The following is a 13753-nucleotide window of genomic DNA, read 5'->3' as shown; positions in this document are numbered from 1 at the left end:
CACCTTTCCACTGAATAACCCCAGACAAACTCATCAGAGACTTGTTACCCCAAACCTGTGCCTCCAGCAGCTCCCCCCACCTCCGTCAATGGCTTCTTCACTTTTCCAGTTGTTTGGGATAGAGATTTTCCTTCACTGTTGTATTTTTTATGTTTCTCCTTTTCCCTTTTGCTTCCCAACTCTCTGGGCTTCTCTCCTGTGTTTCCCAGCCTCTGTGCTGCAGTCTCCCTGCTTCTTCCGTCTGCTCTCTGCTTCTGCATTCCCCGTCTCCTTGCTCCCCTGTGTGTCTTTGCTTCCTCGGAGCGCCTGTGTTTACTGTCCTGCTGTGGCTTCACGTCATGGGCTCTGTCTGTCCCTTTGATTGAATCCATCTCCCTGCGTGGCTGCAGGGACCATTCATTTGCTCTTCAGAAAGCCTAATGATTAGCCTGGGATGAGCAGCCTTCATGCAGGGACACTTACACTACTTCCCATCCCCAGGGCATGGAAGACACTAACCACCCATCCTCTCCGGTGCATCCCATAAGTTGCATCCATGACAACATCGAGCCTGTGGCCTTCCCCACTGAATCCTACCACCCTCGGTGCTCATAGAGCTCAGTGGTTCATGAAACCCCACATTGTCACCAGCCCCAGGCGACAGATTATCTATCCCATGGAGTGATCTACATTATAGGAAATTTGTCTGTTTCTAGAGTTTAAATTTTGTTTTCCCAAATTGGGGAGTTGGTTAAATGTGCCTGCACAGAGAGAGTTGGATAGAGCCGTTTATATTTGGCTTTAAAAGTTCTTGATTTTATAGATGGAAAATCAGAAGGTATTTTTTTACTTCTCTGCTGTGTCCACAATCTAGTCACTGCCCAGGCTGTGGTAATTAATTCAGTTTGGGGCAGATTCCCACTGAACACTGCTGTTGTTGGTTGAGAAGTATAGCTTAACATTTCTCAAGTAATAAATATTGTCACATTTTCACAGACAGAATTTACTGAGTGTAAATAGAGGTCAGAATGACTTTAGAGTCGGATGGCCTCAGTGGTTGCTTCATGCGAGTGTATCTGTCTAAAAATGTCCTCTGTACCCAAATGATTTTAGTCACCTGCTGCCAGGAAGCTGGCTGTCAATCTAGCCTACTGAGCAGTGACCCCAGGGGCACCCATTTTCTAGTCTCGCCGGTCAGCCTGTTGTCCTCTCTGTGTGTGGGCCACCTCACTGCTTCTTAGCACTTGCATTCTTTTAAAATATATATATGTATGTATATATATATATATGTGTGTGTGTGTATATATATATACTTGTTTGTTTCAGAGAGGAAGGGAGAGGGAAAGAGAGATAGAAACATCAATGATGAGAGAGAATCATTGATTGGCTGCTTCCTGCACGCCCCCTACTGGGGATCAAGCCTGCAACCGAGGCATGTGCCCTTGACCAGAATTGAACCCGCGACCCTTCAGTCCACAGGCCAACGCTTTATCCACTGAGCCAAACCAACTAAGGTGCACTTGCATTCTTAAGTGGGAAGGAGGCATACAGGGTGCTCTGGGGTACAGCTTTACTACCTGAGGATTGTCTAATAAAAGACAAAATAGTGTGAGCTTAAAATTCCCATGGACTTAGGTTATTCACCCCACTCTAGTTCTAACAGCTGCTGACTATAAAGCACCTGTGTTGCTGGCCAGGATGGCAGCTGGGTTCTCAGGTGCAGGGAAGAGGCTGGCTTGGGAGGCGGGTAAGTTTCTGGCCACAGAAGAGAGCAGGTAGCCAGCACAAACCAGAAGCCACTGACTCAAAGTAAATGCACTAACTCATTGGATTTAAATTTGAAAAGAAATTATTTATGCATTATTTCAAACCTAGCCTAAACCTGTTTGTTTTCTAAAGCCATTGAACGGGATGAGAAGCAAAATATCCCAGTAGTTTGTCTAAATGAAATAATTGAATTGGCATTTTCTTCACTTTGAGACCCCTGAAGAGGGTGCAGCTGTTTGCTATGCTGGGTGTTTAAAATGGGCCGTTCTGGCCTCATTAGTGATGGCTGTTTATCAGTCTGGCATTGGTGTCCCCTCAGGATTCAGTTCTTCCATGAATTATGCAGGGCTGATACCACTGTACCTACTTTATCTGGGAGGAATTGAGGCAGAGTGGCCAAAATGCCTTGCTCAGATTTATAATCTCTGGGGATGTGGTTGGGTCTGGAAGCCAAGTCTTCTGGTACGTGGTTTGGTGGAACTCTTGCCATCGGGAACATTTGTGACGGCATTGGTGCTTCATCCTCTTTCCCCAGGAGCTGATGGGCAGGGAGCCGGCACTGAGGCTGCCGCCAGGAGCATTTCAGGAGACAGCGGTGCGTGCCCAAGGCTCTCTGCCTCTCACCTGAGGGGCAGGCACCTGGGAAATGCCACTCCCAGTGAAACCCCAAGTAGGGAGCAGCCTGAGAGAAGGAGGCTTGGTGACTCCTGAATTCCTTCCTCTCAAGGGACTCCAGTGGCCACACTGTCAACCCCAAAACTCTATGCTGCTCTTATTCTAAAGTTTTTCAAAAAACCTAGTTTTTTAATTTGTGTTTTTACTCACAGCATTCTCGTTAGCTGTTTTATTCTCCTGAAGCTGATTCAGTCTAGTGATTTTATTTTTAAAGCTGATTCGGAGTCTAGTGTGCTTTTTTCCCCTCAAGACGAACAGTCATCATGAGCATCAGGATTTGTCTCTTTGTGTTTTCCAGACATTCTAAGTGAGAGTCTTCGGATCACCTATGAAGATGGTGGCCCTGTCCTTAAAGATCTGCGTCCGCCACTGCAATGTGGTGAAGACCATGCAGTTTGAGCCGTCCACGGCCGTGTACGACGCGTGTCGGTTCATCCGGGAGCGGGTGCCCGAGGCGCAAACTGGCCAAGGTAGCCGCGGGTGACTCACTGGTTTCTTGAAGGTGTTTGTGTGATCTTCACTTATAGTGAAAGAAACGGAGGCTCGGGATGGTAAACATGCCCGCCAGTGTCTATGTTTCCAATGAAATGTCTTCCTCGCCTGGACACCGCTTGCTTCCTGTGCGAGGCTTCTGATGACAATGACCACATCTGCCGCTGAGCGACGCCATCCTCTTGGCCCATAGATCAGCATCGTGCTAGGCAGTGTGCAAGCCCCTCTGACACACCGTCTCCTTGGCCTCTAACGTACCAGTGTAGCTGCTGGTTTTGTAGATCCTGAGCCCTGTTTCGGGTGCATGAGGACCTCCCATACAGCAGCTTGACAAGCCCGGAACCGCCAGCAGGACCCAGGGCCGCCTTATGTATGCAGTACTTCGAAGGGGCTTATACATTTTATCTCGAACCTTTATTAAGGAGGCGGGGGGCTTTATGAATTTTATCTGAAACAGTTTTTTCAAAGGGCATTTGTTTTATATGTTTTGTTTAGTGTTTTGTTAAACCACTGACCCCCATTAATCTGAATTTAAACAAAAGCCGCTCATACCATTTTTCCATTTCCCTTTGTCTTCTCTCTACATGTCCTTCCTTTACTTAGTGATTATTGGCCTGACCCTTGAGAAACTGGGACTACTCCCAAATTGATAGACCTTTAGTCTGAAAGTGGTATAAGATTTACCTTAAAAATTGGAAGCATAAAACTCAAACGTGCCAAGGATAATTACAGGTAGAATGGGTCTCCTTCCAGAGATCTGTTTCTTACAAAACTGCTGACCGTTAGGTCAAAAGCATCATTTAAATTATTCAAAGCACTCTGTTATTCGTAGACTACCCAGAAGTAACAGTTGCTTACTTCTCCAGCCTTCCTTCCAGACCCAGTTCGATCATTTCTGGTGTCTTCACTTCCCAGTTGCTGTTTTCCTCCAGGTGCCCTGCCCTTGGGCTGGGCTGCTCTGCAGCTCGGGAAGAAGAAACCTGTGAAGACCTGGAAGCTGTTTTGTTGAGAAACAGCAGGAGCTCCAACCTCCCTGAGTCCCTGGGGTTTCCTGGAATCACATTAAGAAAAAACACGTCCTTAGACAGGAAATGCGACTGCTTCTCTCCGCCACCCTTTGTACTTCCGGGTCACTTCAGGGGATTTCTATGGAGAACATGGACTTTAATTTTCCAACCTTATTCATAATTTGGTGACATGAGAGCAGAGGCTCCATTTCACAGGGAGCCCCTGCTTACCTTTCGTCACACGCGTTGGCGGGACGGAGGGACCATTCCAAGTGCAATGGCTCCACGGGCCCTTCTGTGCCCGAGTGGTGCTGGGCTTAGATGGTCACGTCTGCATTTCTCCAGGTCTGTCCTGTCATCCTTCACGCGTCCTTGGCCTGGTTTTTAGAACAAGTATAAGGAACAAAGCCAAATTCGGTTAGAAGGAAATTGGGACTGCTTTGTCCTTGATAGTTTCTCAGTTCTAACATAAGTACTGCCCACTGGTGGTCAGCAACATCAACCTTGTCGGAGGGGTTTGGTTTTGCAGCTCAGTTCTTATTCCTCCTCATCTGCTTTAGTCCCAGTGGCTGCTTGTGGTGTCAAAACGAAACATTTCTCTGTTGAAGGAGAAGACTCGCGTCCTAGCCCAGTCAGCAGACGGGCTGTGTCAGTGATGGCTTCATCGTCGCTTTGTCTCCTATTTTTCTTTCTGTTAACCTTCCAGCTTCTGATTATGGGCTGTTTCTCTCTGATGAAGACCCCAGGAAAGGAATCTGGCTGGAAGCGGGCAGAACACTGGACTACTACATGTTACGAAATGGGGTAGGCTGCTGATCTTGTTTTTCTTTTTTTCATCGCTTTGTCCTGAGCCTTCCATGGAAGCCAATATAATTATGCTTGAAAGAAAAGGAGAGACCCAACAATTGATTTTGATTCAAGGGCATCTTATTAGTAGTCTTGATGCAATGTACTTCGTAAGGGCTGTCCAGGTAGTGATAGAAGATATCAGCAGTCCAAATTCTTGAAAATCCAGAGTAATTAAAGCAACTTGGGGTTAGTATTTAAAACTGTTTCTACGTGCCCTTGTTGGACTTGGTAGTTATGAAAGAAGGCACAGCATTTTCCTGTGAGTATGTAGGAAGTATTCCCTGGTGAGTGGTGATAGAAAGTAATGATGGATTAGAGGAAAAATAAAAATATAATACTGACGGTAGTCAGAGATTGAATATTAATTGGTGTTTTACTCTTGTAAAAGAAAGTTCATATTGGATGTAAGTTTAATAACTATTCATAAAAGTAGCAACAAAAAATAGTTGTGGTATGGAAGGGGAAAGAACTAATGAGTAAAAAAAATTCAATATTCTGTTTAGCTGAATCTTCGAGATACTGGGTTTTGGTATATGAAATGCATATATCTGATTGGTCAGTATTCCATAAAACAAGAGTGAAGTATGTTTGCCAATTAACACTTCCCTCCAATATTTTTAAGACGTGTGGTAAAAAAAGAAGACTCTATTTAAAAATAACTCCCAAAGGTATTACCCATACTTGGCCTTGCCATTACAATGAAAACCAGTTCTACTGTGATACACCACGACTGTGAAGAATTATGGGGGTATTATTTATGGGCTCCATGACACGGAAATTAAACATTGCTTATAACTGAATAAGAGATACTTGGAGATGCACACTGCTGTCTTTTTAAAGGCAGGTAGGAATTTTCCTCTGCTAATTCTCATTAGAGCAGAGCATCCCCAGCCTGTCAGGAGGGCATATGCCGCTTCCACTTTATAGAGGTTAGTTTTCACTAATTATGAGCTAATCAGTGTATTCTTTGGGTACAATTGCACCATCAGGTTTTTAAGAAATCTTGATGAAAGCAATTATTTAGCCTGGGCATTTCCATTTTAGTGGCGAAAATATGAACACTTTGAAGGAAGAAATCAGAACGTGCTTGGGAAAGTTCATTTTTTAAAGAAAGTGTCCAAGTCCATTATCTTGTCCCACATGCAGTATGACCTGTTTGTGTGGTTTGTCCTAGGATATCTTGGAATACAAAAAGAAACAGAGGCCTCAGAAAATCCGGATGCTGGATGGGGCTGTGAAGACGGTGATGGTGGACGACTCCAAGACGGTCGGGGAGCTCCTGGTGACTATTTGCAGCAGGATAGGTGAGTATGCACCTGCCTCGATTCCCGTTTTTGTTTCGTGTGAATCACACGCCTCTACTTTTTTTCCCCCCCTCATTCGTTGCTGAGACCATCTTGAGTGTGTCCTAATGCACTGATGTCTGCCATTCCCAAGAGAGTCTGATTATTCTCTCAATTTGCAAACTCACTAACTGGTCTATAAACATTTGAACTCCCTTACTAAGTCAAAATTGAGAGCTTTTATTTCCCTTTAAAAAAAAAAAAAAGGAATTTTTGCCTGGCTGGTGTTGCTCAGTGGTTGAGCATTGACCTAAGAACCAAGAGGTCATGGTTCGATTCCAGATCAGGACACATGGTTTTCAGGCTCAATCCCCAGTAGGGGAAATGCAGAAGGCAGCCAATTGATGATTCTTTGTCATCATTGATGTTTCTATCTCTCTCTCCCTCACCCTTCCTCCCTGAAATCAATAAAAACATTCAAAAAAAGATAAGGAATTTTAAAATTCTAGATAATAAAAGCCTAATATGCTAAGTGTCCGGTTGTCTGGTCAGCGGTTCAACCAATCAAAGCATAATATGCTAATGATATGCTAAGGCTGCTCAACCGCTTGCTATGATGTACACTGACCACCAGGGAGCAGACAGTTGACTGGTCAATCTGTTGCTATGATGTGCACTGACCGCCATGGGGCCGACGCTCCAACCAGTAGGTTAGCTTGCTGCTGGTGTCTGGCCTATCAGGACTGAGCCAGACAGGCCAGACATGCCCTGAAGCCCCCCCTGGTCCCTCCTTGGCTGACCAACCTCCTGCGTCCCTCCCCGGCCCCGATTGTGCACCGGTGGGGTCCCTCAGCCTGACCTGTGCCCTCTCACAATCCGGGACCCCTTTGGGAATGTCGGAGAGCTGGTTTCAGCCCAATCCTGCAGGCCAGGCCAAGGGACCCCACTGGTGCATGAATTCGTGCACCGGGCCTCTAGTAGAAAATAATGTTTCTGAAGTCATATGATTCAGTCTCTCACCACTGTTGGGCATTCTATTATCTCCATAAAGACTCCTGGGGACAGCCTATATATGATTGGTTGTTACAGAGCTTTTCTTCTCGTAGCGTCTGTTTATCTCCTCAGAGAACAACTCTGTTTCCTTTCTACATGAAGCCCTTCACATATTTGAAGAAAGTAGCCTGGCCTGTCTTTGTTTCCTCTGGATTCAAAGGAAGCCCCGTTCCTTCAGCCCCTTCTTGTTTGACATTGTCTTGCCTTGTTCTGCATGATCTCTACTTGTTTCTTAAAAACAAGACAGGAGAATGGAACATGACATTATGAGTGTAACTTAACTACCTGGACATACTTCATTTAGCCAGAGTTATTTGATATGTGCTCCATGGGTGGCCCCGACCCTCACCTGGGCTAACGCTTCTTTCTGTCCTTTGCCACCAGGGACTCCTTGGGTAGTACAGGACCCACACTGATAAGGGCGATAGCGGTGTGTAACCTCTGATCATATAACCTAACTTATATTTTTAGGAATAACAAACTATGAAGAATACTCTTTAATCCAAGAAACAATCGAAGAAAAGAAAGAGGAAGGGACGGGGACACTAAAAAAAGACAGGACGCTGTTACGAGACGAGAGGAAAATGGAGAAGTTGAAGGCTAAGCTGCACACGGATGACGACTGTAAGTTCTGGGCGGAAGGGAGGCAGGCACATGGGTTTGCCATGCTGCCCCCTCCCATCATCTGTATGACCCAGGGCAGGTGTTTGTGTGTTGTTGTATTTTCTTTCTGTTTTTTATTTCATCTGTAAATATTTTGGTCTGTGTCACTAACGGATTGAGACTCTTAAGAAAAAGTAGCTGAAATGCCATTTCACATCCAAAAAGGTAATCTCTCAATATCAAATAGACAAATCATGTCTACATTTTTCCATTGTCTTAAAGAAATTTTTTTTTCAACAGTGTTTGAACTGGGGTCCAAATTATGTTGAATGATACACTGCTTGCCTCTTTTACTGTCGAGAACTTCCCTACATCTTTTACATTTTTTTTTCTTCAAATTTTTAGGGGCAAGACACCATCTTGTTACTTGTATAGAGTTTCGTGTAATCTGGATTTTGTTGGTTGCATACTTATGGTGTCATTTAATATGTTCTTCCACCCCCTTTAATTCCTGAGATCTGCAGGCTGGATCAGATTCATGTGTATGTGTATTTTTTAAAAATACAGTCTCCTTCATATGTGATGTTGTGTACATTAAGTCCTCATTTAACATCATCGATAGGCTCTGCAACATTCAGCAAAATGACATATAATGAAACCAATTTTACCAGAGACCAGTTGATATAAACAAGGTTTCAGTTCCTACAGCATCTCATCAACATTATAGCAAAATGACGTTATTCAAGGACCTGCTGTACTTCCCATCAGGAACTTGTATCTGGTTGTCTCCTTTTTTGTGATGTTAACAGCCACTCATGACAACTGCCTGGATACATTATTTCCTTGGGGGTTACAAAACGGTAATGTAATTTTGTCACAGGAAAATAATTTTGTATGGCCACACTGTTAATATTTGGAAAAGCCATTTGTATACTCCATGTGTCCCCAAAAGGTCTGTGCTGTGTGCACTGGCTCCCTGACACCTCCCCCGCCAGGGGATCTTACTTCATGTGCAGGCCACTTAGACTTTCTCAACCTCTCTTCCATTGTTCTTGCTGCTGCATTGGGAAGATGTCATCATTGTCTTTATGTTTATTGATCCTCAGTGGGACTTTCATTTCCTCTGACCCTTTCTCCTTTCGCTTTTTTTCTACGTTATTTGATTTCCAGTTGCATACTTCTTTCCCAGGGAGACCTTCATAGACAAATCCCAAGGATTTTTATAATGTGCATGATACTCTCCTAGGTACTATGGGAGATGAGGTCAACCCAACACATTCCCCGTGCTAAGGTTGCGTATAATCTAGTGAGGCTTGTAATACATATTTACTCACAATGTACGTGTGAAGCCCCGGAGGACTGTGGGAATGAGAGCTGTGGGGAGAGTAGAGGCCTATGCACCTTGACATCAGCTGTGCATTTTCTGACTGAGTGAGATTCAAGCTGGGCCATGGGCAGGGTTCTCCCACCCCCTGCTACCTTAGTGTCCCCTCCCCCCAACTGCTTTTATTTTCCTCCTCATTTCTATTTAGGGTTGGAGGTAATTCTTATGCTCAAAGCTTATAAATTATTTTACCTGATGAGACAGAAGTATCCACTCTGACTTAAAGGAAAATGCTAACTGGGTTGTCTTGGCATAAAGCATTGATTTCCTTATTTCTTTTAACCCCCAGAAGGAAGGGGCATATTATAAATTCATTGTGGGGCTTTAACTAAGTTTCAGAATGGCTTGGAATGTTCTCTCATTTCCTTTCACTGTGTCATATGGTACATGAGGGCATATGTGAAATTATTTGCAAAGTTAGAATGCACAGTTCTAATGTAAGAAGTCACTGTACCTGAATGTCAGCATTATAGAAATCTGGTCTGTATTATGCTGCTGTCTTGATAAATCCCCTAAACCCAGAGGAAGAATAAACACGGCTCTTTTATCTGTGGTGCTGTGTTGCAGTGAATTGGCTGGATCACAGCCGGACATTCAGAGAACAAGGAGTCGATGAAAACGAAACGTTGCTGCTTAGACGGAAGTTCTTTTACTCGGATCAGAACGTGGACTCGAGAGACCCGGTGCAGCTGAACCTGCTCTATGTTCAGGTACCTCTCCCTCTGATGCTCAGACCTGGAGGCTGGTGAGGGTTCAGGAAGGTGCTGGCTGGGCTGGGATTGGGGCTGCGTGGGAGCTGGCTCTGGCTTCTATCATGTGTGTGCATGCCGTTCAGGGGCATGGCTCCTGGGTTCCTCACACATGTTTGGTTGTGGTGCAGGCTGGTGTTTGACATGAGCTGCTGGCCATCCAGAAGAGGGCCTTTATGTGGCCTCCCAGACTGGGACCTGGGGGCCAGTACTCTCTCTCTCTGCCTGGCTTCAAGGCCCTTAGCTAGCTCACCACTTCAAATGCACTAAAGCTGGCTTAGCGAACATCTTAGAACACAAGCAAAAATTGGTCAGAAAATCAGTGCTTCTCATTAACTGAGCAACATTCTCTCAATAACCTTTTTTGCTTTTCTATTAACTAATTTTTTAAGCTCAAACAAGTCCTTGAACTTATCAGAGTTGCGGTTCCCCAATGCGTAAGATGTGGGCTTCACACTAGACCAGTGATGGCGAACCTTTTGAGCTCGGTGTGTCAGCATTTTGAAAAACCCTAACTTAACTCTGGTGCCGTGTCACATATAGAAATTTTTTGATATTTGCAACCATAGTAAAACAAAGATTTATATTTTTGATATTTATTTTATATATTTAAATGCCATTTAACAAAGAAGAATCAACCAAAAAAATGAGTTGACACGCGTGTCATAGGCTCACCATCACTGCACTAGACCGTCCCCAGGGTTTCTTCTGGCTCAAGGAAAACATCCACCTGTCTCCCAGTCTCACTTCTTTTATTCTTTCCTTTCCTCCTCCCCTCTTCCTTCCGTTTATCCACCTATGTGCCCACAGAAAAAGTGCAGCCACAGCGTCCCCTGTGTTTGTAAATAAAGTTTTATTAGAACACAGCCCATTTGTTAACATAGTGCACATTGGTAAATCCCCTCATGCATTATTGTTTGCGTGTTGTCCGTGGCTGCTCTCGTGCTCCAGGGAAGAATTCAGTAGTTCTGACAGAGACAGCAGGCCCACCTGACCTGACTGTCTGCCCTTTTACAGGAAAAGTTTGCCGATCCTTTAGTTAATGGATGGAAGAAGGGTATGGAAGGATAGTTAGGAGGAAAGAGGCTGGAAGGAGGGAAGAAAGAGAAGTAGGGCAATAAGACGGCTCAGAGCCGTAGGTTAGCATGTCCATCTGAGAGGGAAAGAAAGAAAGAAAAGGAAGGAAGGAAGAAAATAAATAGTAACAGCAGTGATGGGTCAAGAAGTGAGAGAATAACTTCAGACACAGTGAGTTCCTCATTCTAAGACTGTGTTTGCTTATCATTTCCCCTAAATATCTGCAGCAGTGAGTTCCTGTGTCTGACTGTCTCTCTCCTCATTCCTCCTTTTATATCTTGGGATGGGGTTTGGGTTGATTTTTACCTCTAGGTAATTTTTCTGTTCCTTTTATGATTTAGGGTTATAGAAAGTATATTGTATCTCCCCCCCCCCCCCACTGTCCCCCCCATGGATGTGGTAATTTCACAAGGATTTCTTTGCTTCTATTGTTCATGACCCACTTCTGCCTTCCTAGAATATACTCAAGCTTTAGTTTTCATATACAGGGCACTGCTGAGGCTGCCCATCTGTAGGCAATTTTGGGCAAAGACTTGTTTTCTTACTGCCTTACCCCTGCTGTGCTACATTCACCACCGTGTCCTGGATGCATCGCTGTGGGTCGGCGGGCACATTTCCCCTTGCTGCACAGAGTGGGTGCGTCCAGGTGCGGGAAGGTATCAGTCAGGTGCAGGAACCTGTCAGCGGGCAGAATGTGTCGTCCCCCCAAGCTCCTGATGCTTTTTGCTTCCTCTTGTGTTGCAGGCTCGGGATGATATCCTGAATGGCTCCCACCCTGTCTCCTTCGAGAAAGCCTGTGAGTTTGGTGGATTTCAAGCCCAGATACAATTTGGACCTCATGTGGAGCATAAACACAAACCGGGATTCCTAGAGTAAATGATCTTTTGGTTTTCTTTTTTCTCCTCTCTTTTTCTTTTCATTATTTATTTTTGAGGTAGCTATGTAAAATACGTACCGTAGTTTCAGTCATTTGTGAGATTGTTGGCTTTTACTCAGTTGAGTGTGTGATCAAACTCGTTGACCTTGGGGAAAGCAGGTGGCCTGGAAATTCAGTGTTGGGATGACTGAAGGTTATCTGCTCCCAGTTCAGGCAGCCCATGAGTTCCTCTAGACCAGTGGTTGGCAAACCGCGGCTCACGAGCCACATGCGGCTCTTTGGCCCCTTGATTGTGGCTCTTCCACAAAATACCACGTGCGGGCGCGCACATACAGTGCTATTAAAACTTCGTGGCCCATGCGCAGAAGTCGGTTTTCGGCCTGGGTGAGTCTATTTTGAAGAAGTGGCGTTAGAAGAAGTGGGGGGTGTCGGTCGGTCAGGCGACGGGAGACGCAGTGCGGGGGAGGCGCGCGATTCATGCACAAGTTGAGGATGGAAGAGTTGGAAGGGGTCCACCTCAGCGAATGTACCTCAATCAGATTGAGGACGTTTTTAGCAAAGGCCAGCTTAGGAGTACCCTAATTAAGTTAATAACAATGTACCTACCTATAGAGTTTAAGTTTAAAAAATTTGGCTCTCAAAAGAAATTTCAATCATTGTACTGTTGATATTTGGCTCTGTTGACTAATGAGTTTGCTGACCACTGATCTAGACCATAGAATATGGAACCCCTCACCGAGCTATCTGGTCTGGCCTGTCCTAGCATTCCTGTGAGTTCAGTCACTCACTTCCTCCATCTTCTGAAACCTCTGCCCATTAGAGGATTCCTTCTTCATGTAGGGCCAAATTTTGTCATTTTAAACTTTTTTGTTAAGATTCCTATATGAGAACGCAGAGCATAAATGACAGAACTTCACATTCTTTATCACAATCTTGCAAATTCTTTGTTGCTCTGAAAGGATGATGTGAAACACTTCTCCACTCGTTTCACCCATCAGGTCTTTGGTGCTCTTTTATAAAATGACTAGAGGCCTGGTGCACAAATTCGTGCACTGGTAGGGTCCAGCTGGCCTGCCTTGATGAGGGCCATTGGGAGCGGACCAGCTGGGGTGGGGGGGTAATCGGGGGCAGGGCCGGCCGGGGCGAGGGGCTGTGGGCGGTTTGCCAGCCGCCCTGCCTCTGATCAGGGTGGGGGGCCGCTGGGGGTCAGGGCAGGCGAGGCAAGGGCCACAGGCATTCTGGTTGTTCAGGTTGTTCAGCCGTTCAGTCTATTTGCATATTACCCTTTTATTATATAGAATGGGGTGTTTTTTTCTGGCTTGGAGATTGAAGAAAAAGCTAACCCCACAGATCCATCCTGGTCCCATAGATCATGGGAATTAGGGTTGGTTTTCTAGAAATACTCAGGAGGATAGGCCCAGCCTCACATTGGCTGCTGTTTGTCTGATGTGATCTTCTCTCCTGTTTTGATCTGGGCTTCTCCAAGGGCTTTGTATGTGTCTTCCTCTGGTAAAGTTCCTTTCCTTCATCACCCTCGCGCCTTTTCCATTTCTCTTCTGCTTCCTCCTAGGACAGATGAAACATTTGGCTGAACCAAAAAGAAATCACTTCTGAGAGTGATCAATATCATGAGGTTACCTAAAATGCAACTTGTAGACTCTGGGAGTGGGGACCTGATGCTGTGCTGATGGGGGCAAGGCGGGGGGAGCGGGGTCAGATTTCCTGCAGGATGTGCCAACATGAGATGTGCTGAGCAGGTCATCCATTGTACTGTGTCCAAGTGTAGGGAGCCGAGAGGATAACATAAATGCTTATTTGGCCTTGTCCCCACTTTCACCTTGGTGGGAAGTAATGGGGTTCATCTACATAGTAAGAAGAAAACATGAAGAAAACATGACTTTTCTCCTGGTGGCAGACCATGCTGTTTGGTCTAAACAACTCTTCCTTTGGGTTAATGG

At 45.2% G+C, this 13753-nt stretch overlaps 1 protein-coding gene across 1 annotated transcript in view; it reads left to right on the top strand.

Moving 5' to 3' along the window:
- TLN2 (talin 2) overlaps nucleotides 1–13753 on the top strand; it is a 336513-nt gene that overhangs the window by 151455 nt on the left and 171305 nt on the right. Inside the window, exons 4-9 of the mRNA XM_023757837.1 lie at nucleotides 2720–2891; nucleotides 4627–4724; nucleotides 5944–6073; nucleotides 7577–7729; nucleotides 9660–9802; nucleotides 11663–11790. Of these exons, the coding sequence (XP_023613605.1) occupies nucleotides 2750–2891; nucleotides 4627–4724; nucleotides 5944–6073; nucleotides 7577–7729; nucleotides 9660–9802; nucleotides 11663–11790 (794 nt within the window). The 5' untranslated portion in view covers nucleotides 2720–2749. The remainder of the gene's footprint in view (nucleotides 1–2719; nucleotides 2892–4626; nucleotides 4725–5943; nucleotides 6074–7576; nucleotides 7730–9659; nucleotides 9803–11662; nucleotides 11791–13753) is intronic.

Source organism: Myotis lucifugus, unplaced genomic scaffold (assembly GCF_000147115.1).
Source record: "Myotis lucifugus unplaced genomic scaffold, Myoluc2.0 scaffold_115, whole genome shotgun sequence".
Taxonomy (NCBI): domain Eukaryota; kingdom Metazoa; phylum Chordata; class Mammalia; order Chiroptera; family Vespertilionidae; genus Myotis; species Myotis lucifugus.
The sequence above is the reverse complement of the archived record's forward strand: the minus strand, read 5'-3'. Positions and strand labels throughout refer to the sequence as shown.